General features: G+C 39.5%; 1 protein-coding gene across 3 annotated transcripts in view; it reads left to right on the top strand.

Annotated features, from left to right (window-relative positions):
• Positions 1-24,953, top strand: part of SDK1 (sidekick cell adhesion molecule 1) — a 409,863-nt gene that overhangs the window by 281,320 nt on the left and 103,590 nt on the right. For all 3 annotated transcript variants that reach the window (XM_086472872.1, XM_086472871.1, XM_086472870.1), the window contains exons 14-18: positions 4,438-4,574; positions 11,182-11,329; positions 12,192-12,332; positions 15,898-16,079; positions 24,252-24,367. In XM_086472872.1, the coding sequence (XP_086328998.1) occupies positions 4,438-4,574; positions 11,182-11,329; positions 12,192-12,332; positions 15,898-16,079; positions 24,252-24,367 (724 nt within the window). The remainder of the gene's footprint in view (positions 1-4,437; positions 4,575-11,181; positions 11,330-12,191; positions 12,333-15,897; positions 16,080-24,251; positions 24,368-24,953) is intronic.

Below are 24,953 nucleotides of genomic sequence, written 5' to 3'. Positions count from 1 at the left end.
AAAGAAAGCTTCTATTTATTTTTCCAAGCTCTCTATTGAGATGTCATCCAAGAAGTAAGGTTACTGCTGAGTCTAAATGCACTTGATGTGCAAAAGAGAAATATCGCCCAGAAATACACTTGGAAATACAATTGTGTCTGTTCATCATTGAAGGTTTATCAGAAATATAGGTGGTTTTAGCACAAAGAAAGCATAAAATTCAAAAGCCTTTCCCAAGTTGTCTATAGATTTGAGCTTGTGGTGACCACCAAAATGAAACGGGAAGTAAATCTGTGCTCTGTGGGATGTGGCAAGGCTTTAATTTCAAAAATCCACCTCGTCATAGGCCATGAGAGACAAAAAGCGTCAGAACTCGTGGATGTCGTGCAAGAATCCTTCCTGTGTTTAGAAATTGGAGAGGACTCTTTTGCAAGAAAAACTGGAAAGTCCTGAGCAACAGATGACACGTTTCTTAATTTAAAACATTATAAAATTTTATGAGCAAAGCCATCAGGGCTGAGCGCTTTGTTAGGCTTCCTGCCTCAACTTCTTACCACGTTATCAGGTCTAGCAGATGAACCACCTGCTCCTGAGTAAAACTTGTATGGCGGACCTGATTTGGGAAATAATTTATGAAATGGGAGTGGGGCTTTTTATAAACTGACAAGAAAACTTGTTTAATCTCCCTTGCCTTTTTAGTAATCCCCTCTTCAGTCACAGTCTCTCTAATTACCTGCTGTTGGACCATTTTTCTCAGAAATCTCTCCAAACCATGTCTGGTTTATTTCCCTCAGCAAATAGTCTGCTTTTAGCTAATTTTATAAAACACTCTGTGTTTGCTGAGTGAATTTTTTAGCTGCCCTCTGGCAGTGATGAGCTGACTCGAAACATTAGGGTTTCTGTTTTGAACATGTATCATCTGCAACTAGCTAATATTTCTCTCCTAGATTGTCACAATGACTTCATGTCCTTTTCTTGCAAATCCGCTATTTTAATTGCTTTGTCAGAGTTCCCTCAGGTCACTTTGGTGGCTATGCCATTAACCCTGGGCTTATCTAGCAATTACAGTTTTAAAAGTGTCCATATACATCTTTTGCTATCGTACAAAGTAAGTTATGGCAAACTTGCCTCCATGCAACTCTTCAGCACTAGAGGAGTGAGGTCTTGAGATATCCTATATTGAAAAACCTTCATATGTTTCCTGTTTGCGGCTTCAGTCAACATAAGAAAGACAGTAATGCTGGGATTAAACTTCCAGTGTCCAGTCAAGGGCTGTTCTGTGCCCTGTGTGTTACTGTCCTAAACCTCATTCGCTTTCTTATTGTATCAGAAGTTGAGCAGTTCTAGTCTGAGGTCCTTCTCATCCTGAAGAAGGACTGAAATTACCATTCCCTGCAGTGATTTTTTGGATGTTAGCAGCAAGGAAAAGTAATTCTGTTAAAGGAAAAAAAAGCAGCAATGATCTCTTTTGGGAATGTGAATATTCATGATGTGGGTACAGGTCTCATTTATCATCCCTTCCACACAGTATGTGGTAGCAAATGAGAAAGAGACAAAGTGTAAGTGCTTGCTAAAGTAGGAATTAGTATTTATTAATCTCTGCTTTTGTAAACTACAAAGAGAGAAGTACGCTTCTGTGCTGAAATGTCTTTGTAGTTTTAAATACTTATTCCTGTCCAGGTGTGTTTCTTAGGCACTTGTTATGTCTGCCTTGGGGGATTTAAATCTGTAAGCACCATCTGTTGCTGTTTGGTGTGGACACATATGGCTAAAGAAGATGATATTAGTGGAGATAGGTGTACTGTACGGCTGCTGCAGCTCACGCTACCCAGTCTCTGTCTGAACAGCCAGTGCCTGTTCCCTACAAGCTGCTGACTGATTACCATTTTGTGTCAATCTAAGAGAATAATCAACTAAACCCAAATCCTAAGCAAAAACCCATGTGCTTAAACACAGTTTGTGCTTTAAAAAACACGAAAAAGGGAATGTGCTCTCTCCTTCGAAAGTCTTCTGAGACCTGTACACTAAGAAGAAGAGACTAAGCTGTTAAGTCTTTCTTAGTCACGTAGCCTCTGTCCTCCAATAAGCTGTTAATTCAGCCCTTCTAAATGTATAGGTAAACAAGATTACTAAATGCACATCCTGAAAATATCCTTAATATATACCAGGAGCATTTATTTAGTTCCCAGAAAGGGAGTTACATGGGGATAAGTTTGCTGTGAGCTCCCCTTCAGCCACCCCTCCTACATTGCTCCCTGTGTGACCATCATCTTCTGGAAGAAGCTGAAAGCACAGCCTGTCCCTGAGCTCTTCCCCACAGGGCCTGGTGATAAGTGAAGTGGGGACTGGGACTTCTGTGAGCCATGTCACAACAAGACGTTTCACTCCCTTTCCTTCAGTAATTTCCTTTGCCAGCTTAATCACAAAAACACTTTCCCAACCAGCTTGCTTAGGACATAATGATAAATTGTAGTGGAGGTTTAATGTTTATTATAATTTAATGTTTCATTCAAAATTAAGTAGCACACTCCTGTAGTCCCTGGGTAAATGGCCGTACCTTAAATCCCCACTCCACGCTTTTCAAATGACAGGTTTGTTCTGCCATTTTGTCTTGCGGGCCAGCTGCCCTCCTACTTTGTTTCCAGGTCCCCCTCTTCCCTAAACGTTTTGATCCAAAATTTTGCAATGCTGTATTCAAAATCTGCTTCCATTTGGCCCACACATACTCCTTCCCGTGCCTGATGTTTCTCCTAGCCCGAAAGTGACCTTGTCTTAGCTGCCTGTGCATCGGAAGTCTGGAGCCTGGTTGGTGCGTGCCCAGATTTAAGCGAGAACATAGTCAGCCTCAACTCCTCATAATCAAGGCATCTTGAGCAAGTGGTTTAATTAAGTTAAGATCTGAATCACACCCTGAGGTGTTATTCCACGTTTGCTACAGAAAGAGCCTGGGGTCACCATGCTGCTGATTTGGTTAGGCTTTATTAGTCAAGTGAGAGGAGACAACACTTTGAGTCTCAGGTTTAGGCTTAGGAAGCACCAATGCTTCTAGCCTACAGAGACCTGGGCAGGTGAGTGTCTTCCACTTGTGTTGTCTCGTTATCTGTCTGTTTTTCTTATCGCTCTTTGCCTTTTCCAGCAACCTTTTTTTTTTGGTGCTAACTCCACAGTGTGTAGCCATGTAAACGAAAGCATTCACAGTTTTAACAGAAAAATAATAAAACTATTGTCTGGCTCTCCATATGTTCCTCAGTCTTCCAGTAGAAACCTAAACCCGGGACATATTTATTGTTTTGGCTTAAAGCCAGGGTCTTTATTTACTTTTGTCAGTGGCTAAGGATTTGTGGTTTTTAAATAACTGTAAGCCTTCAGTAGCATGATAGTTACAACCAGAAATTACTATGTTTTTAAATTAAGCATGTGGAGTACCCTTGTGGCTTTCTGCTCTGGTGCTTGCTGAGGAAGGGCTACCCTCAGCTTTCCTGGGGAGGAGCAGTAGGTTGAATGGGTGAAAACTGGCCCTCTTTGCTTTTCCTTCTCTCTGAGATCCTTGTGCTCCTTAGGAACCATGATGATAAGGAGCAGAAATCAAGCTCAAGTATAATGGCTGAAGGGCCCTTATCACTTAATACAGATCAGCATTTAGGGGATGCAGCAGAATTTCGTTTTCTCACTGCACCATGCAGCTTCCGACTTTCAGCCAATGAATACAAATGAAATGTTTTTCCACAAATTGCCTTTATGAGGAGAAATTATGCATTTTAATTGAGCTGCTGTTTTATTTTTGTTTTTTTAATGTTTCATTTTGTATTTCCATGGGGTTTCTGCAGGCATTTTCTCTAGATTTTCTGGTTGGGTGCTTCCAAAAAAATCCTTATTATAGGAAGGAAAGAGTCTACCCATGACAGGATAAGCCTGAATCCATGAGTAAATCAAGCTGTTCTGCAGCCTAAGAATACATATGGTAATTTTGATTAGTAGCTCTATATGGATAGTGTCAATGTCTTCTGCTTCCTTGAGTATGAAAAATTCCGTGTTAAATCATATCTCCCATGTGTTTTACTGTTTATACGTATTACTGCTGTCACATTGCTAGGACATCATCATAAGAAGGGGAAAAAAGTGAGAGAGGAAATTTATTGACCAACTTGTCTCAATCAAAAACAGTATGAAAATTGTCTTTTTTCCACATTCCAACAGCAACATTTCCATTAGCTGTTCTAAGCCTCAGCCTTGGGATTTTCAGCATAAATTAATTTTTTTTCCAAATAGGATAGAATTGTGAAGAATTCAGAGATGTCTTTCATTTATTTAATTGTACAATAGCTGCTGGTAGTTTTATATCTATTATCATACCAGTCTGATGTTGTGTGCCTTTAACTGCCTGCAAGACTGCAGCTGAATGAAATGTAGATTGATTTTTCTGTGCTGTTTTTCCTCCCTTTCTCTTTTTCTTAACAGCGAGCTGCCTCATTCCCCTCAGAATCTTCTGGCCACTCTAAATTCCTCATATGGCCGCAGTGTGATGCTCTCCTGGGTGCGCCCCTTTGATGGAAACAGTCCTGTTCTCTACTACATGGTCGAACTCTCTGAGAACAGTGAGTAAAGTCAAATACATTTCAACCTCATGTTCTTCTTATTCAGCCTTCTTTCAGACTCATCTTTTACCAGAGCTACCAACAAAATATTACTGTTGTTTGCTAAATAAGCGACAATGTGCACAAAGCCCTGGGTTTTAAACAAGAAGAGGAGGCCTGAGATGGTGGAACTGTTACATAGCAAAGCCTCGGTTTCAGCTCTAGCGTTGCCAGCCAGAATTGAGGCACAACAGGTCATTCCTCAGTGCTTCTATTCAACATCTGCAAAATAGTAATAGTCGTATTTTATTTCTCCCCATGGTTGTCTTTTGCTGTGGTTTCATAAATACCTTGATGCATTCAGAGCCCAAATTTCACCTGAAAAATGCAGGAAGTAGGATAAAATAAGGAACTGATGGTCTATCAGACAAAAAAACTTGGATGTCAATAGGAGCTACTATCTTATCTGTATATGGGTTCATATATTTTCTTGACTTTCCCTAGGTTATCATTTTATACACTTCCCTTAGGTAGGTGGTTGAGGATGCTTTACTGTAAAACATCGAAGTATCTAGCTTCATAGGTCACTGTGAATTGCCACTTCTTACAGTTTTGTCATGCTGTATGTCTGGTCCTCTGTGGCTCTCAGTTTGCAAGGTTATTCAGGGACGTTGCTAATGCCTTTTTAGGAGCTGATGGAAAGATGAGGTTATATGGAAATCGGTCACCTTGGCAATACTTTCTAATCTGTATCACCCTAGGAGCTGGAAATCCAAGCCTAACAATTGATTGATTCTTGATGAAAAAATTAAGAGTATCACTTTTTCTGACATGTGGAAATTAGCCACTGCATAACTGAATGTGAAACAGGCCTGATTTCTGATTATCTAGAGAGTAGCATTTTGTTTTGCCACACAGAGAGCTTGAGACGAAACTTGAGCTTCAGATCACATACAACTCTTTTGCTTTGCAGGCTGCAGTGCACAAGTTTTCGATGTGGAGGTCCCAGAACTGATGATCTTGACATCTGTTAGGCAAAGTGCAGTTTTCTAATCCTAGCAGAAATCCCAAGTCATGCCCAGGACTGCTGTCCTTAAAACAGTTCTTTCTGAGCAAAGACTCCCGATCTTTTTGTAACAAATGAGAAAATTCAGTGTTCTGCCCTCGCACTTTCTCTCTACCTTTTTATCACCACCACCTTTTTTTATTTTTCACCCTTCCCTCTTTCCCCTCCTATCAAATACAGGCCGGTAACTGCCTTTCTGCTTTTCCTTACCTGTTCTTTCACTCAAGGATGTCACTCTTGTGTTTCATGTTTCACAGTGGCTTTGACAACAACAAGCTAATAAAGTCCCAGTCTGGAAACGTGATGCAGAGGTACCAGAACTGTATTTACATAGAGACAGCACAGAGCTGGCAGAACATGTGCACATGGGTCCTGTACTGGGCTGTGTTGATTGGGAAGAGTTGCTAAAAGAAGAGGCAGCTCACTCGGTGCCAGGACGGGTTTGAAAGGTCTTCAAGTGCCTTTCTAGCAAGGATGCTGTGCAGTTGTTCGTCTGTAGGAATGGGGTAAATGTGCCACCATTTTGAAAACGCTGTAACTCGTTCACTGAAATTTGTAGAAGTCTCAGCAAAAATCAACAATAATTCTCCAGAAATCATGCAGACAGTCACTCAGAACTCCACAGGATCCTTTGAACCCTTGCTCACTCCATGATAGATCCAATAATTTTGGCTGCTGGCATTGCAGTCTACCACTGAGAGAGTCTCATTATCGCAAATCATAGACAGATGTACTTCAGCAAGCCTGTAGCTGCAAAAACCAAACACAGGCGAGGTTTGTTGTGCATTGAGCATCTTGACTCCCAGAAATACTCTAGATCTTGCTGTCCTTTCAGTTTTCATCTTTATCTTTGTTTACTTTGCTTTTATGTACAATGTCTAGATGGCTATTCACAGAAGTAGGACAGAGAGGAATCTAAGCCCACTGAATATGCTGTGTTCTCTCATTTCATATATTATTGCTCACCTTTGCAGATGCCAACAGAATAGCAGAACAATGTCAACAGTGACTTTGGTTTGGAAAGCTGACTTTAACGTCTGCATACTGTCACTGTCTTGTTCTTTATTTTCTTGAAGTGTTTGTTTTTCAGAGTTATTTTGATCTCAGTAGTGTTTGGTTAATATGTAGTTTCTACAGACCTCCTACTCCTTCGGATAACACCACCTTTCCTTTGTTCCCACCTATCCCAAGTGATGTTTGTGAACGAAGCTGACGTTTGATCTTGTGTAGGTATAGTTTTGTCTGATACGACTGTGCAGAATTTCTCTTTGCTTTTCAAAGAATAATTCCTTTCAGGTTTTCTGCCAGTCCTCTTTGTGCCGCAGAAGGAGCAACTGTCGAGGAGTCAGCGCATGCCCTCCATGAGCTCATCTGCTTGCATCTGTAGCTTTTTCACTGTCAGCAGCAGCGCAATATGCTCAACGTCCTAATCCCCATTTGCTTTCATACATGTAAAGGGTAGGGAGGGACATCAGAATTATGATTTATTTTCCAGTTAGCAAAGCTGCACAGGAGACTTTGTTCTTAGATCTGTGGAGTTTTAATACGTGTGTTTTGCTTTGCAGTTACAGGTGCCAAAATGTAGCCTAGTTTTGTTCATTTTGTTAGCTGTTTTGCTTTGAATAATTTTCTAGTAGCTTTAAGATCCATTGTACGTTTTGAAGCACGTACCATAATAATTAATACATAATAACAGTTTCTGTTTCAGAGAAATAGCTGAAGAGGGTTCAAAATATCGAGGGTAAATTTCAGGGGACTAATTACTAGCTGCATTAGAAAGAGGCGTGTCACTCCACCTGGCATGGATTAGAACTCCTTTTCATTAATATCAATTCAGTAAATAGCTACAAAAACCTTGTTTTAATTAGAGGAAAAAAACAGTGGTAGATCATGCACGTAAATTGCTGGAAATATGAACGACTCTAGTCACCTAATTTTTAAAATTAATGTATTTGGCACAATGAATTCATTCCCAAATTACAAGTATTCACAGTAGACTGTGTCTGTGGGTGACTTGAGACATATGGCCTTAAACATTTGGGGACAAATTTATAATCTAATTTGAAAAACACAGTTGCAGGGAAACACAGTCATTAAGTATTCCTGCCCACACAGAGCCAGGAACGTGAAGCTTAATTTGAAATAGAATTTTCAAACAAATAGTACTGTGCATTCTGTCATTTGCACTGTTATAATTTTTGCATGTTTCATGACCTCTTTAACCCCTGTTGCAATATACCTGGGAATTCCAATGAAGTATTTTCTTGGAGTTAGAAGGGGATACTCTTATTTTATTCCAAGGAGGTTTAGATTTCAGGGATTAATCAAAAAATATTCTGAATAGTCTTTTAACTGAAGAAATAAATTAATATTTAAAGAATTCTGCTGAGTACAATTAAGATAAAAGTCCATTTTTGTTTTATTGTATTCTGGGATATCTGTATCGTGTGATGTGGCATAACTTAGTCATCACATTGTACCAAAGAGGAGATAATAAAAGCTCCTATGAAAAGCACCTATACATGCTTAACTTAAAGTCCGTGGATTGTCATCCTGAATTTGGTAGGAATATTCAAACGATAAAAATTGAATTCATTGATAAATCTTTGCAAAAATCAAAGTAAAACTATGTTGTTTGTTACCATTGTGACTTGTGTCTATAGATAATAGTGTTAAAAGATACTTTTTCTCAGGCCATTGTTAGACTTTGTTGAAGTCCTACGAAACAAAGGATGAACTATTTAATTTTAACTTCTTGCAATATCATATTGTCATGAAGATTTGAAAGGTGAATTCAGTAAACTCCAGTAAATACCAATACTACCATCTATGCGAAAACCCCTGGAGAATAACATAGATGGAGATGTACTCGAAACCAGCAAAAATCAGCTTTCAGCAATAGATCTGTAATATTAAATTAGAAATTATTTTTGAGGAATCTGCAATTAATGCATGAGTTATAAGGTAGACAGGGAAATACAGAAGAAATGTGTCTTGGTGTTATTAAATGTATTCACAAGTGCATCCACAGATTCTTGAGAGAACAAAAGTAATTTCTAAAACCCCCAAAATCACATTGTAAACTAGAGAGTAGCCTGTGAGATTCTTCATTTTCAATAAATTAACTTGGAGAGGCAATCAGAGTTAGTTCAAAATACCCAATATCCTTAAGATGATAGACAGATAAACATGGAAAATTTTCAGACAGTAGCAATTGCAGTGGGAAAGCAAGCAAGAAAAGCCCAGGGTACATTCTGGACAGCTTAAGTTAAATGAAGGATTAGCACAGTCTGTTCAATCTAACAAAGGCTTATTTAATAGTTTGACCTGGCAAGTCTTTTGTCACCATGGAGCTTCTCCAGGCTTCCTGGGACAGGCAAGTGACAATCATCCCTGGAGGAGAAGAGTCAGTGTTGAACATTTGATGGCATGTTTCCTATGTCAGAATTGCTCTTCTCGATGGTAAAACAAGCTTCTGCACAATTCTGGGTTTTGGTGTGTATTTAAGGAGGGAGAACAACCTTTCGAAATGTTTAGTTTATTGATTGTCAGAAAAAAGACTTGACATTTAAATTTTAAAGATACTCTGCACACTCACTGTATCCACTGCTCCATGAGTGAGCAAATCCTCCCCAAACCACTTTCCTTTACGAATCAGAGTGCCCAGGAGATGAATAGGCTTCGTTTATATTAGTTTTCAGTTTAATCTCTCTTCCTGCCAGATCTTTTATCTTCCACCAGGAGAGGAAAAAGAATAAATAAAGTATTCTACAGATGCAGCATATAAACAGAGCAAAGCCCCAAGGTGCTGAAGAGATTAATAGGCCCTGTTGTTGAATCAAACTGCTCACTACATTGAGCTGCTTGGGTTAAGCACTCTCAGGTGGTGTTTACACTAGCAGTAAACAAATGAAACGCTCTAGGAAATGGACCACTACCCAAGTAGCTCATACAAGTGTATTTCACTCTCTTGTTGGTGTCTGCTCTTCCATTTTCCTCAGGAAGCTGCTTCAGGCAATGTACTAAGTCAGCCATAACTTAACTTCGGCTTACCTTGATTTGTTATTGTGCACACTGGCTGTAACAAGGTGAACAGTTGTTTGTGAGGTCTCAAGAGAAGCTTCAAAAGGAACTAGGGTGCAAAAAACTCCTAACAAGCTTTTCTATATAGCAAAGGTGTGCTTCCTCTAAAGTCTTTCTAAAAGAAGTTCAACGTTCAGCTAAGATGGGTTGCCATCAAGATCTCGCAGCCAAAGTGACTGTTGGCAAATCAACAACTGGCAAGGATGGAACTTGACTGCTGTGCAAATGTCCCTCTCCAGCATTCCCAGTATTTTGTTATGTCAGTTTTCCTGTTAAAAAAGATTTTGTTGTCGGAAAGCCGTTACTGGATTAAATATATTTTGAGTAATTTGAAGATGCAGTCTTTATAGCCCAACTGGCATTATACCTTGGAGGACTTAAACTTGCTGAGGAATCTGCCAGAAAAGCACTAAATTAGTGTTTTACATCTTGGTGTGAAGTTAGCAGCCTTCCACATTTGGGACATCTCATCTTCATTTTCAGGCAGACATCTAGGTGACCTGGCAGGAGCCGCAATGCACTTCTGATGAGCTACATGCACAGATACGTTGCCAAAATCTACAGCTAGCTCCTCAGTAATTTCCAGAAGTGTTAGTAATTTTGAGCAGGGAGCATGAAAACAGCTGGTATTATTTAAAAACTGAACAAATCTTTAAATTGGCTGATTCCATTGCTGTACTGTTGCAACACAGACCAAATGTCACCTCTTCCTGACAATTTCAGTCATTACTTTAGGGAGAATATGTGACATCAGGCTATGAAGAAAAGAAGTCAGGATATTTAATTTTCAACATGTTTCATTTCTGACCTCTTTGAAGACTTGAAAATGTAATTTGGGCATCAGAGGAGCTCGGTATGTCAAGTATGTGAACTGACAATGAGGGGTTTATAGTGCTGCCAGGACTGTTTATAGCAGGGAATCTTCCTAGGAAATGATTAGACTGAATACCATATACTATCTCTAGAAAAAAACCTGCAGACATGTAGAATCTGCAGCAGAAGCTTTCTCAGGTCTTACAGCAAAGGGCTGATTTGGCAGAGAGAGTCACGCTTCTACACCTGCTTGCAAGCTGGGTAGGAAGATATTCCAAACTGACTGAGAATTTCATTACAGTCCTTCCACCAGAGCCACTCATGGGTGTGGTGTTGTAATGGCCTGCCAAACAGATGGGTTGTGAAATACACAGCCCATCTGTCTTTATCATGCTTGTTTCCTCTTTTATTAAAATGTTAATGAATATAGTTTTTATTTATTATGCCATGACATGTGCAGCATCACTTTCCAGTAGACAAATGTGCAATCTGCATAACCGTGTGGGCTGACAGGAAGGTTTCTTCTGCTGAAAAGAAACTTCTTCTCAAAGTTCCTCTGAGGAAAACAGGCACAAAGAGCTCTGAGCAGTCAGAGGCGTTTTCTCACTTCTGCAGGGCTTTTGACAAGCACTTCCATCTTTTTTCACATGTAAATTATTCTAACAGATTCTCCCTGGAAGGTTCACCTATCAAATCTTGACCCAAAGATGACTGGTGTCACTGTGAGTGGACTAACTCCAGCCCGAACCTACCAGTTCAGAGTGTGTGCCGTTAACCAGGTGGGAAAAGGCCAGTACAGCTCTGAGACCAGCAGGTACAGTAAAAATAATGTCTGTATACTAAAGGTACAATAACCTGGAATTATTGGGAGGAAAACCTGGCGATTGTTCGTGAGAGAATAAAATAAAGTTATCTTTTGCACAATAATTGGGGAATGGAGCAGTTAGCATTACCCAGGCCTCTGGGGAGTGCTATGCAGCTGTCAGCAACTGCTGATAATGGCAATTAGGTGACGCAGGGTGTCAGCACACAATGGGAGAGGTGCCCTCATATTGCCAGAGTATCAGTTGAGCAGAATCTTGGAAATATTTTTTTGCTCTTGTGCTAAGCCACAGGAGTCAGCCTGGGAAGGGGTACAGCATTCACCCAAGCATTGCAATGTCACTTCTGGAATTCACCCAGATGCGACAAGGAGGGATGGCTTCATCAAATTTAGTTTCAAACGCATCCCCCTTCTTCTGTGAACCAACGCTTGCTGCAAGCTTGAACTGCAGAACAGCTGAACTCTAATGGCTTTTTCAAAACCTAGGAGTTTGATATGAAAAATATTGAAAGAGCTGAAAGAAACAATTTGGAAAGAGTCACAGACACTGGACTTGAGCTCTAAGTCATTCAGGCTTATAATCTTTTTAAAGAGTTGTAGCAGCCTGGGTGATTCAGAGAGAATAAGGTTACTTCAGCTGTCTGTCTTGTTGCTTGCTTAACTGATTTCCTATTATGTTGATTTGTTGTAACTATTTCATGCATGTCTTCAGCAGTCTGATCAGCGTTATATTTCTTTCTAGTCATCAGACTTTGATAAAAGAAACTGATTCACATGGAGTGGATACATGAAATAGAAATGTTATCTATCATTTATTTCAACACCCACCTCCATCACATTCTTTTGTACTTAGGTTGATGCTACCTGAGGAGCCCCCCAGTGCCCCACCTAAAAACATAGTGGCCAGTGGGCGCACCAATCAGTCTATCATGGTCCAGTGGCAACCTCCTCCCGAGAGTGAACATAATGGAGTTCTTCATGGGTACGTCCTAAGGTAAGTAATTTCCTAACCTGGAACGTCTGGAGACAGATTTGTGTGTGCATGAGGGAACTCAGAATGGTGTGATTTAAGAGTGTATTAAAAACTATTTCTAATTCCATTAAATATATTAGTTATTATTTTCAAATGCTGTGGCTACCCCGGTTTACTACAGATGAGAAAACACCCCTGTTCAAGTGGCTGTAAGAGTGCAGGCACTTTAATTCTAGCCTGTCTATGCCAGAGAGTCAGGGAGCTGGGATCTCTGTTAGCTACTCTGAATGGACTGCCTAAGTGGACTAGCTCCCTATGGAGACTCTCAACATCCAGATAGCTTTTTTCCATTTTCAAAGTGAAGTGAAGCACCAAGCGCTAAAAGTGTTGACATGGGAAGTTGGTACAGAGCAGCCTATGCATTGCAGGTGTATATTTGCTCATTACAATCTCGGCTTCCTGCTAGAAAGGTTAATTAAATTTATCAAAGACACAACAGGGCTCCTACACTATGGTAGAGCAAGAATAGAATCAATAAACATCAGGTTTGTGCCAAACAAAATGGAGAGAGGGAATGACAGGTCAGATGCTTCATGGCAGATCTTGATTTGGTTTGGAAAATCAGTCAGTTGAGTAAGTTTCCTTCAGTCCCATTTTTGTATTAATTTTTATTAGTGAGAAACAGATTCAGGCAGGTAACTGGGCATCCTGAATACGTCCAGTATTTTGGCTTACAGGATTTATTGTGTTGGACAGGATGTTGCCACACTGAGAGACTTTGCAGAACATTTCTCTTCTGTAAGTTTTTGGGACTCAGTTATTCATTCCTGCCCAATTCATCTCCAGTTTACTGGCTCATGTGACATCCTACATATCCTGCAGTGCTAGCAGCCAGCTAGGGCTGCACCTTTAGTAAGGGAGGCGTTATCTAAATTAGAATTTTTATGGGAGACTCCCAAGCATTGCATCACCACTGACATATTTCCAAGTGATGATTACAGCGTATTGTAGGCAGGCTGCTGACATTTTTAATATGGTGTCCTCCAGACCTGCTAAAAGATAACTAAATGCTCCAGTTTAAATGCTGACATCCTGTTCATGCTGTGCTCCTACTTTTGCTGGCATGGATGGAAATGCTTTTGTGATGTCTTAGAGTTTTGGTGAGCTCCCAAATTAGTGCTGGAAAGTTCCTTCTCTCTGCAGGCAGAGTTGAAGTCTGTTAATCTCCCTGTCACCTGCACAGAGCCTATTACGGTGGTGAGCCACTTGTGCAGGTGCCTGCAGTTTTAAGCACTGGACTCAGTTTGAAAGCTATGCCAGTCAGCAGTGACAGGCGGGGAAAGATGCTTTGGCTTCTGTCTACAGCTGGAATCTTGTCATGAGACTTGGGTACTTATTTGCACAGGGTACAAGCATTGCTTGTACAGTTCTTTCCTTCGAACTGGTCTGCTCAATGATAGGATTAATTCCTTAGCTATTCCTAGGGAGTCTTACCCAGTTTCAGCACTAAGTCCTTTGAGAAAGTAAACCCATAGCCTTCTACTTCTAGCAATCTGTTCTGTTTTCTTGATATAGCATTTTCAATAAAGTTTAACTTAAGTATTTTCTACAACATCTATCAGCATAATTGATCCCTGTCCTCGCTATAACATCTCTTTCGAATTTAATAGAGAGTGATCATATTCATTATGCTCAATCTGTGAGCATTTTTGATGTCTACATGCTTTGTCTTGACTACAGAGCAGGGAAACTATTTATTTGACAGCAATTTAAGATTATCATATAAAAGCACAACTGTCCCAGGTAATAAACCAGGCTGTTCTTCCACGTCAAATTGCGTGGTCACAGCAATGTGCGCTGAAGAAAAGTCTGCCTGCACTGATTTCTGTAGAATTGGGGTGTAACAATGAAAACCACCGTGCATCCCAGAGATCCAACGCTCAAGACATGCAAGAAAGGAAATTGATGGAACACCTGATCTTTAAAAGTGAAGGTGCACTGCACAAGTCATATGGAGTATACATCAAAGTCCATGGTGAGAAAAATCATGACGACATGACATTTCTGAACTGGCCTCCTTCCTCTGCCCTTTTTCTCACTGGCAGTATTGCATTTAGAGGACTGCCATGCTAACAGTATAATAGATTAAATCACAGGAGCACTCTACACCTTGTCTGCTTGTTGCGAGACACAACATTGCTGCACAAAGAATTGACTTTGCTAGGAAGCATACACCCTTCACAGGAGACAAAAGAAGGAAAAAGGTAGGTATTGCATAAAGTAGAAAAAGATCAAGACGTTCAATAAACTCAGCTGAGGGCTGATATTTCTTTATTTCCATGTGTAATTCATAAATAGAATCACACCAGTGTAGCATTACAAGTATTAAGTGTGCCAAAATATAGTCAGGCAAGCATCTCCTCAGCAGAAAATAGAGGGCTTGTCAGCAATTAAGAACTGAGATCTTTATAAGAAGACTTTAGAACAAAATCTATGTCTGAAATACACAAAGTTGTCTAGTCATAGAAATTGCACCAATTTAACTTAGATGAATTTAAAATCAGACCATAAGATGTCAATGAAATTTTTCTGTGTCAATAAGCTTTTGGTGATTACTGTGAAGCAGAAGATGAAAAAGAGTGCATAAAAGCTGTGTGGTGAATAAAAATACAAATGTTTCCATATTTGTCTTTTTCATGGACAAGTAATGCCTTGTGCCCCTTACTTGGCCTCCATTTTTTCTGATTCTTTTGTGAATTAGCATATTGTAAGCATCCATTGTACCATTTTCCTAAAGGAAGGAAAACAAACAGTATTATTCACATTCACAGATTTTGCAAGGTTTGTTTGTTTTCTATAATTTAGTTCTTCTCCATAGTTTCTTGACCAAAAGAGACACATCAAAGGGGCTCTGTTTTCTGCAATACAGCTTTTACTTGGAAAACACATTCAGCATTTCAGCTTCCCACGTCTCAGCAGAAAGTTTGTCAGGATGTTTAGCGCTCATCCATTTTTGGTACAGACCTTCTCCTGGGATTCCAACGCTTAACCTTCAGTCTCAAGTGTATTCTAGCCTTATTTTAATCGTTCTGTGAAGTAAATCCTTGTGGAAGCCAGAGATGGCAATGCCTGAGACTCTAGAAGGTCAGAGCCCTCTGAGCTCTTCCTTTTCAGATTTCAGAAGAGAAGGAAAAAAACATTTTTCAAGCTGATGTACAGCAGCATCCTGATAAAAATCACATCTGGGCTATTTTTTCTACTAAATCTCAGCTTTTACTAGACAAGCCACATTTAAAAAGCTGTAATTTTTCTGCAACCGTAAAACAGGATAAAATACCCGTTTTGTTTAGCCCTGAGCATGTAATCTAGGAGAGATCAGATTATAAATACTATAGCAGTCAAACGTGATATGGTCTTATCATGAGTTAGTCTGTTCTTTCTGATTATTTTTCATTATTCTTTGTATAATTCTGCTGTAAAATTTTGCATATTGCCTCTTCACAAAGGAAACTATTTTGCTAGTCAGGATATTTACTACAATTGATACCATCTAATTAACTGGCAAATTTTTCTTCGCATGTGTTAGGTATCGTCTGGCCGGCCTCCCTGGAGAATACCAGTATAAGAACATCACCAGTGCAGAAATTAACTACTGCTTAGTGAAAGACCTCATTATTTGGACCCAGTATGAAATCCAGGTGGCATCGTACAATGGAGCTGGGCTGGGAGCGTTCAGCAGACCCGTGACAGAGTACACTTTACAGGGAGGTGAGCAAATTGAACCAACATATCCTTTAGAGTTACAGTTTATAGCACAGTTTCCTACGGAAGAGATGCAGACTACCTCTGATAGTCACGACCTGTAAAATGAATGGTCATTTCAGTAAAATTTGATAGACAGCTTGGGGCAGGCAACACCTACAAATTTCAAAGGTAGAGACAAGATGAGACTCTGCTGCTACCTCTGTTGTAGAAAAAGCTGTGAGTGAATTCAAAAATTATCTATTTTTGTTGACCCTTGTGATGACATGCTACCACACTTGCAGGTCAGAGTTGGCCACAGCATAAGTAATAGAAATGCTGAAGAGAGCTGGGGTCCTGTGGAATGGATTTATAGGTTGTGTGACAGGCAGGGGCTGAGGTTACTCTGCCAGGAGAGTCAGAGTGAGTATGGCAGGGAATTGGGTTTATCATGGTCAAGATACGCAGTGTGCCACATATGCAACATAGGAGACAAAAGCTGAGTAAACCAGCTGCACTAGTTCTGATAACCACAGAATACCTTGTTTCAGAAATATGGAATAAATTGTAAGGAAACTGTAGGGAGAGAAATACAGCCTGTGGAGAAAGAGTGTTTTGTAGCATTTCAGGAAAGGTGCAGACGTTTGCAAAGAGGAAGATAAAATGATCTTTAAAGCCCTGATTTTTATACTACAGCTCCTCCACACCTTTCTGGTAAGTGCTTTAGGAAGAGTATAAATTACATCAACAAAAGGATATGTTATTTTTACAACTAGTGTAAGGCATGTTTACACCTCTGGATTGGTATAAAAATCCATAGGATAATTAAGTATCAGGCCCTTAAAGCTTTCATATATTCCCATAATTGGAGGGTTGTGCTGCATTCTGAGCACTGGACAGTACATGGTCTCTACATTATTGGTCATAAAACAATTAAACTGTTTTGAAAACTTGCAGATTTGCAGTACACAGTTAATTTACACTCAGTGAAGAATATGTAGTTGTTTGTTAATTGTTACTAATTATGTTACTACATTATAACATGATTAGATACAGTTTGAGGTGTAGGGAGATCTTTAAGAAAAGGCTATTCATATGCAACACTAATTAACCGTAACGATTAGAGGAGGAAGCTATCTGTATTTTGTCTTGCGGCATGTGAAGTCTCACAGTTTAGAGGAGTCTAGACACACTCAACCTCTTTCTAGAAGTATTTATCGCAGACCTTGAAATGTTTTTCTTGGAGTCTTCTCCTTGCAGCCAGGATTAATGTTTTCTATCCTACTAAAGACCAGATCTCTGCTGAGAATTGGTTTGCACACAGAATTTGAAGCTCTTTTGTGAATATGCTTGTAATTCATTATGTTGTTTATTTGCACGTTTTAAGCTATCATAGCACCTTAACCTTCCATCTATTAAGACTCAGATTTGGACTTCACACTCTTTTTCTTAAACCCTGCAATTGACTCTAATTTCCCTTGATATTATGTGCTGTTATTATCATCCTTTATTGATTGGCTGTCTGTTGTCATTTATAAGGATATAAATCCTCTGTTATAAATTAAGCGTAGTCAGTCCTGCATTCATATTAATCAGCGAGAGTGTTTAGACTGCAGGACAACCTGCAAGGGCCTGTTTGTCTTCATGTAGTTCCTAAATGCCCAACAGCGGATAGACATAGAAGAAAACCTGGATATTTCTTACTTACTTTATACCAGTATTTAATAATAGCAGTAAATAACTACTTCAGGGATGCTGCCATCTCCTAATGAACGCCTTGTTGGGTTTCTGTGCAAATGACCAAAGGCATATGGTCTGTTCTAAAAAGAGTTTGAAGCCTCTTTACATTTAGAGTTGAAAAGGGAGGGGAGGCTGATTGGTATCAGTATCATTTGAAACTGGATTAATATCAAGTCTCCGTACGTAATGCACTAGTGTCTGAAATCCTGGTCCTTTGTCTGTCTTGTAGTTGGGAAATGACAGGAAAAGCCGGTGGCTCCTTTTTGCTCCGGAATGTCCTTCCTAAACCAAACCAGCAGGAGTAAGAAAAAGCCATGTGTAAAACTGCCTTGTAAATCATATTCTGATTTTAATATGAGCGGAGATAAATGTCAGAGACACACACTCCCATCCGTCCCCCTCTCCTACTACCACCACCGCCGCCTCTATTCTGGCATGCATTAAATGATGTGAGCTATGCTGGCAAGAACCTGTCTGTCTGCAGATGAAAAATACCTGAGACACCTCATATTAATCAAGTGTGCTGTGCAGTCAGAGCCTGGCAGGAAATGAACACTGGGAGCAGATCAGCTCGTTGGCAGGAGCAGATCAGGACATTGGCATCTTCGTCATAGGAAATATTGACTGGCCATATAAGCCGTGGATTTATACCAGAACCTAGTCTATTAATCCCTTATTAGTCCTCTGGCAATGCTTTATCTGCTGATAACTAATCAGCTACTCAAAGCTCTTCGAAAATCAACTTCTAGAATGTAGTCAAACTCACAAGATGCTGAAAGATCTAAACCAGTGAAGAAACTGGCACATAATGTCAGTTAGATAAAATGCCAGAAAGACTTACTGGCAAAGCACTGAGCATCCTAGCACTAGGGTCAGACAGTTTGACTGTCTCTAAATCTTGAAAGTCTTTTCAGAGTGATATTCAGCCTAATCCTTTGATGCTCTGTATATGTAGGTCTGTCTTCATCAGAGTTTCTCCAGCTGTTCCTTACTTCGATGTTACTTTTCACAGGGATTTGTGCCAGCCTTCTGCAGAGGGCAATTTTAACTTATTTAAACAATGTCCTGCAGGACTTTTCATTGCCATATGAAAAACTGAAGTTTCTCAATACCTTTTCATATTAGAACATCTTTGTGAGTTGTATAAACAGCTTTCTGGATAGTGACGATGTTGCCTCTGCTCTGCACTATTGGGCATGTTTACCTTTTCCTGCAGGTTGAGAAAGCAGACTCTTCCATCCTCTACTTCGGGTCTGTCCCTTTTATCTCACTAGCATGAATACTGCTGAACTTCTCTGTCTGAAAAACTCCCACCACTCCTTAGATCTAGGCAAAGCAAGATTTATAAGTAGAGACATAGCTTTCATTAGGCTCTTTGCATTGACGTTAACCCACTTTTGTTTCTACTTTGTGTTATGTCTTTCTTTTGATGCATATCCCAAAAGCCAGTCTTATGCCCTAAAGTTCACAGGTCTCAACATGTAGTCCGATAAGGTTTTATTTTCCCTTCTGTGCTATGCTTGTGCATGGATACCTTGAAAGACCAGGAAAGTCTGAGCAAAAGGTCCTTCCTGAATAAAAGAGTGGGAGAGTCACTGGACTGGTGAGTCTTGATGGTGTGGAGAGAAGGATAAAAGCAAGATGGGTTTGTTCAGCCAGGTCCAAAATAGTTCCTTCCTCAGGCAGTAGGAGGTGAATCAGAGAAATTTATAAAACTGAGACAAAAGAGCTAGAGAAAAGTTGGATAACTGAAACGTTCCCACTTTATGTAGGAAAGAATCTTGAAAAAGGAATCTTTGAATAAGGAGTGTTTTCTGCAACCATTCCCTTTCATCTCAGTGGAAAGATATTTCCCTGAGTTTTCCCTTAGGCTTTCTTGAAAAAAGCATCTTAAAGATCCTCATTCACTTCCTTTGGAGAACCTGCAAATAGCCTTGGACCATCCATGGCCATTTTGGGTCCAGCTGCTCCTGTGCAGAAGCAGATTGGACTTGTAGTGGCCGGATGTTGTATCTCAGTTTTATCACTGTTAGGTGTCATTTGCCATCTACTGCTTTATTTTTTTTTTAATGATTTCACAAAGGTTGTGAAATTAGCCGTTGTCTCAGTGAGGCCCCTGGCCCCCAGCTCCTAATGAAGGAGTAAAATCTTGTCCTTGTGAGAGGCCTGCCAGCAAGGAAGAAGTCATCTCCCAGCTGCAAGAAGCAAACCTCACCGGTTAGTGCCAAATCTCACACTACGGAATTTCAAATATCGGCATGTGTAGAATTGCAGAGAGCACTTTTTCGGTGCACCTGCTGCAGTTCATAGCCCAGCAAAGGACGTCAGCTGGGAGCGTAAGGGAACAGGCTTCACAGAAGGAATCATATGCCTCCGCGGCAGACTCTCCCCGCCGCTCCCACTGGGGATGGGCGGCTTAGCACCTCAAGCCAGTGTGTTAAAGAGCAACCAAATCCTCGCATAGAGAAAAACCTGCAGTTCCCCGAGCCTGCCTTATTGAGACATGGAAGCTGACACCTCAAAGGTCAGGAGCTCCGGAGGAGACTTTTCTACAAGCCTCTGTTGAAGATCTGTATTTAAGACCAGTAGTCTGGCTGTCAGAGTCTCTGCAGGGTTTACATGCTATTTGCACATAGCTAGAGACAGAATAATTACATGTACACATGCTTAACCTTAATGCCTGCTCTTCTCTCAATTATCTCGTCAGCTAAACCCTTTTAATGGCTTTTATCTAGAGTGCTTCCATGACCTTTTCTACTTAGAATGCTGTGCATTAACTTGCAATCCCGGGGGCTGAGCTCTTAACAGATTTCCCACCACAATGAACTTTACTGGGGAGAAAGTAATAGTTGGTTTTGTCTGACCAGATTGATCTGCAATTCCAAGATGATTCCCAGATGGGTCTCCGCTGTGAGACAGTTTAGGAATACTTGCAAACATGACGAACTACAGGTTTAAAAACTGAGCATGTAAATACTTGGGGATTACTCTTGAAACACCTGTTTGACATTGGTAGCTTCTGTGCCACTTGACAACAAGAAACTTGTAGGAAGAGGATAGCGATCTACCTCAAAATTAGAAAATCTTTTATGTGGACAGTTGAAGTTTCAGTAAGGTACTAACCACGGTCATGGAAAAGTATTTAAGTTTTGAAGTGACCAGAAGGTCAATTCTGATTTGGCCTCTGTCAAACTTCTTTTCTTTTTTAAATGCAAAACTGGTCAGATACCCAAGGAAGTCTTTAATATCAGCACATAAAAGGAGAACTTTATACTGGCACTTTGAAGTAAATTTGAGATTATAATGCAAATATTTTACTATCAAAAATATTAAAATCTATTATATTATGTCTTATGCAGTATAATTAAGCTTATGCATATCAAATGGACCATGTTCTTTCCATCTTCTAAATGCATTCATTGAGATGCAGATGTTGATTTTTCAATAAAGATGTCCAGAGAGGAATTGCAATATAAATCATGATTTCCAGCTTTCTGAAGGTTTTATGTTTTCTATTCATAATTTTTACCATTTTTCTTCTTGTAGCAGGTACTTTTCTATGCAGGTACTTGCTTTGATGGTTTATTCTTATTTCAGGAAATTATCTCCTAATGAAAGAAAAATATTTCCCTTTTTAAAAGAAATAACTAATGCATTTGGTTATCCACGTTTCTAAAGCTGTAGTAAGCCTATCCTCAAGTGCTTGCCTGAGCTTTTGTGAGGACTAAAAGGACCGCAAGGATTGGAAATGAAAACCTGGAGCTTCCTGGTGCAGATTTTTTCCTCTCTTAAAAAATTTTCGTTATTTTGAATTGTGTCTAAAAGACTCATCAGACCCTTAGAATAAAATCCTTGTGATATTGAAATCACTGGAAATTTACTATTCACTGTACAGCATCCATGGAATCCTCCACTAGAGGAAATAATGCCCACAGAAATGAAGCAGCAATGTGCATGCTAAGCTGTGGTTCAGGAAAATGATGAAGGCAGTGGGAACGTCCTGCTGGGAGTGGTTGTGCTGTTAACTCTTAGGTCACCTCTATGTGTTTCTTATGCTCTGGGAAAACCGGACCACTGACGAAGTTCTGCATTTCTTCAAGTGTGGCTGTCAGTAGGCAGCACATGGGTTGTGTACAGATTTTCTGTACAATAATTGTGTTACAAAATCAGCACAGCCCATATAGAGTTGTAATGTAGCAGCTCAACAGAAGGAAGAGAAATGAGTGTAAAGGATGATGCTCAGCTGATTTAGCCTTTGTGACAGAAGGAGATTAATCTGTCAGTGAAATCCAGGTGACTTTCTGATAAAAAACTGACTTGAAGACTTCTTACACAATTTTCTTCTTCAATAACAAATCTCTGTCAGTTACAGTATCAGACTATGCAAATCTGCAGGGAAGTAAGAATCTTTATTTTTAAAGATCATTATTCATGTTAACCATTAACTATACAAAGTATTGCACACAAAAGCAAATTGAAATACATCTTGCGACTCTCATAATATCATCAAAGAACATGAATAAGAAAAAATACATTTAGTGGGGGACTGTAGCCAAAGAAGCTCATTATGACTGTAGAGTGACTTTAATATATATGACTGTATATCAGGATGATTTGGTGAATCTCTATAAACTAGAAAAACTTTATGATGCCTACCAGTCATTAAGATAAGATTATAAACTTCCAAAAGCATACAGAGAATTATGATACATGGCAGGAAGTAGGGCCCAGATTCTAATGAAATTTTAGAGTAGTATCAGATAAATTCTGGGTTTAGAACTCAATAATTATGCGTAGTTCATAAATTGTGACATCAGGTTTTAAATTAGGGCAAGAAAATTCTGAATAATATGTGGTTTCTGAGGTCAAAAAAATGAGCAGAGCTAAATTTTCAGGCCATGGTGTAGTCATCAGGGAGTTTTAGCGACACAGGACATGAAAGTGGCTGGTTTTGTAATTTCAAACCTGACATCTTTGAGAATTTCTTGATTTTTTTTTTTTTTTTCTTATGTTGGTACTTCTACGTTGTGGATGTCTTTTATAAGTGTACACTGTCCTAGCTCTGTTGGCTGCAGTCTTACTATAGCTTGTACACCAGTTAAGAATAACACACCTTTATGTCACTTTCAAACAAACACAGCTTTTGGTGGGGAAAAGGGCATTTTTACATTTTTGAACTTAATGTCTTGATTTCTTCTCCAAAGATTCATCGTCCAAAAGTCCTTTGAAGACTTGAAACATTGTGACCTGTTTTTGAAAAGTATGGAGCAAACCACCAGTTCCCAGTGGGAATTGTGGATACTTTTTAGAAGCATAGGTCATTGGGCTTTGGTAGAAATTTTCCCTTGGAAGCAGAAGGAACAAAGCTTTCCAGGCTTCAAAACCACTTATGGATAGTTCCTCTTTCGAATAATATAAAAGCACATGGATGCCAATAGTAATATTTTTGAAGCTTTATTAAACTTATTTTGTAGGAGTCAAAGGCCGTGAGTACATTTTTTATACTCAAATAGAAGTTTTCTTCTTAAACTTACTATAAGCTTGGTAATTTTGGAAAACTAAATACCATATTAGTATTCTTTCCTCTGAAAACTATAGAAATGACATCATAAAGCAATCAGTTGAAGAAATTGGCTGGAAGATATTTAAAGAGACATTATTTATTGGCAAAATATTTAGGTGTTATTTTTTTGTTGTTTGACATCGGTCCGCCTGTATGTTCTATGTTTTCTTTCATATTGAGAAAACATCTGTCTAATTAAATACTAGGCATAAAATGTTTATGTAACTTTTTAGTAGATATGAGGATGTATTGGCTCAGAAAATATATAATCAATTCAATATACATTAGTGGACATCATATCAAGATAAGACGAGAACATCTCATGTTCCCAAGAAAAATCATTATTGCACGTGATACATGCACACTGGTCCTAATTCTTTAAGCAGCAGTAAATAATAAACAGATGCCATTGCCAGATTATAATTCAGAATTAGAACTTTGATTCTGCAGACTCCACGTTTACTTGTCTGATCTGGGGAATTGTGTGGTGTTAGAAGACTCAAGAAATTTCTTTCTGAAACAGTTCATTCTCTGTGCAGTCATGGATAATTGAGAGAGATGTGTTCACCTATCATCACCTAGTTTCTGTCTCAAGTCTTTATGAGAAACTCATTTGTGGAATAATAAGATGCAAAAATAATTTCATCCCCGCCCCTTGAAGAAATCTCCAATACAGAATGAGAAATTAACCCAATTACCCTTCTTTCCAAGTCATGGCTGGTTACTGTTTCACAAGAAGTGCATCCTTCTCTCAAGGGTGTTATTACCTTGTGACTCGCAAGTGGCAGTCAACGGGTTCCGTGTTCATCTTTCTCTTTTATACCCTTTCTCTTTTATCCCCTCATCCCTCCTCCACTCTGTTTTATTTTGTTTCCATCTCTGCTGACTGGGAGCAGTGCCTACAGCTCCACCGCAGAATGTGCAAGTCGAAGCCGTGAACTCCACAACCATCCAGTTCCTCTGGAACCCTCCACCCCAACAGTTCATCAATGGTATTAACCAAGGATACAAGGTAAATAGAAACAAGATTTCTGTAACTTCAAATAACGTTTGCCTTAACAGCCCTGGCATGCAACAATTAGAAGTTGAATCTAGTAATCGCTGACTCTCCAAAGTGACTGTATTTTCAGGGGTATCTTACACGAGTGAAATTAAGAGAGAAGTGAGCAGTTGTTGCTCCTAATAGTTGCAATTTGTGTAAGTTCTGAAAACGGAATATGTGATAGACTAGAAGTCCTAATACCTGTGTCATTTACCTAGAGAGTTTCCAAAGCCAAAAAGTGGTTCAATGTCAAACAGTCTGGAAAGTCAGCACAGGAGATAAGTCGTTGTGCCACTGAAACCCAACCTTGAGATTTCTATTTACTCTAATGCAAAATTCCCATTCATTTAATTAGGGACCAAGACAGCACACTAAATATTTGTCTTAACTTTCCTACTGTGACGATTTGGGAGATACAAGAACGCAAAATTTATTAATCATGCTTGATGACACAGAGTTAACACGATAAGTCCCTGTTGATGGGGCAATTGGCAATATCTATTGCAGTACGCAGAGTAGAGAGTACTTGACAGAGCACTTGTTGGTACTTTGACCA

Source organism: Leptosomus discolor, chromosome 14 (genome assembly GCF_034619465.1).
Source record: "Leptosomus discolor isolate bLepDis1 chromosome 14, bLepDis1.hap2, whole genome shotgun sequence".
Taxonomy (NCBI): Eukaryota; Metazoa; Chordata; class Aves; order Leptosomiformes; family Leptosomidae; genus Leptosomus; species Leptosomus discolor.
This window is presented reverse-complemented; position numbering and strand designations above follow the sequence as displayed.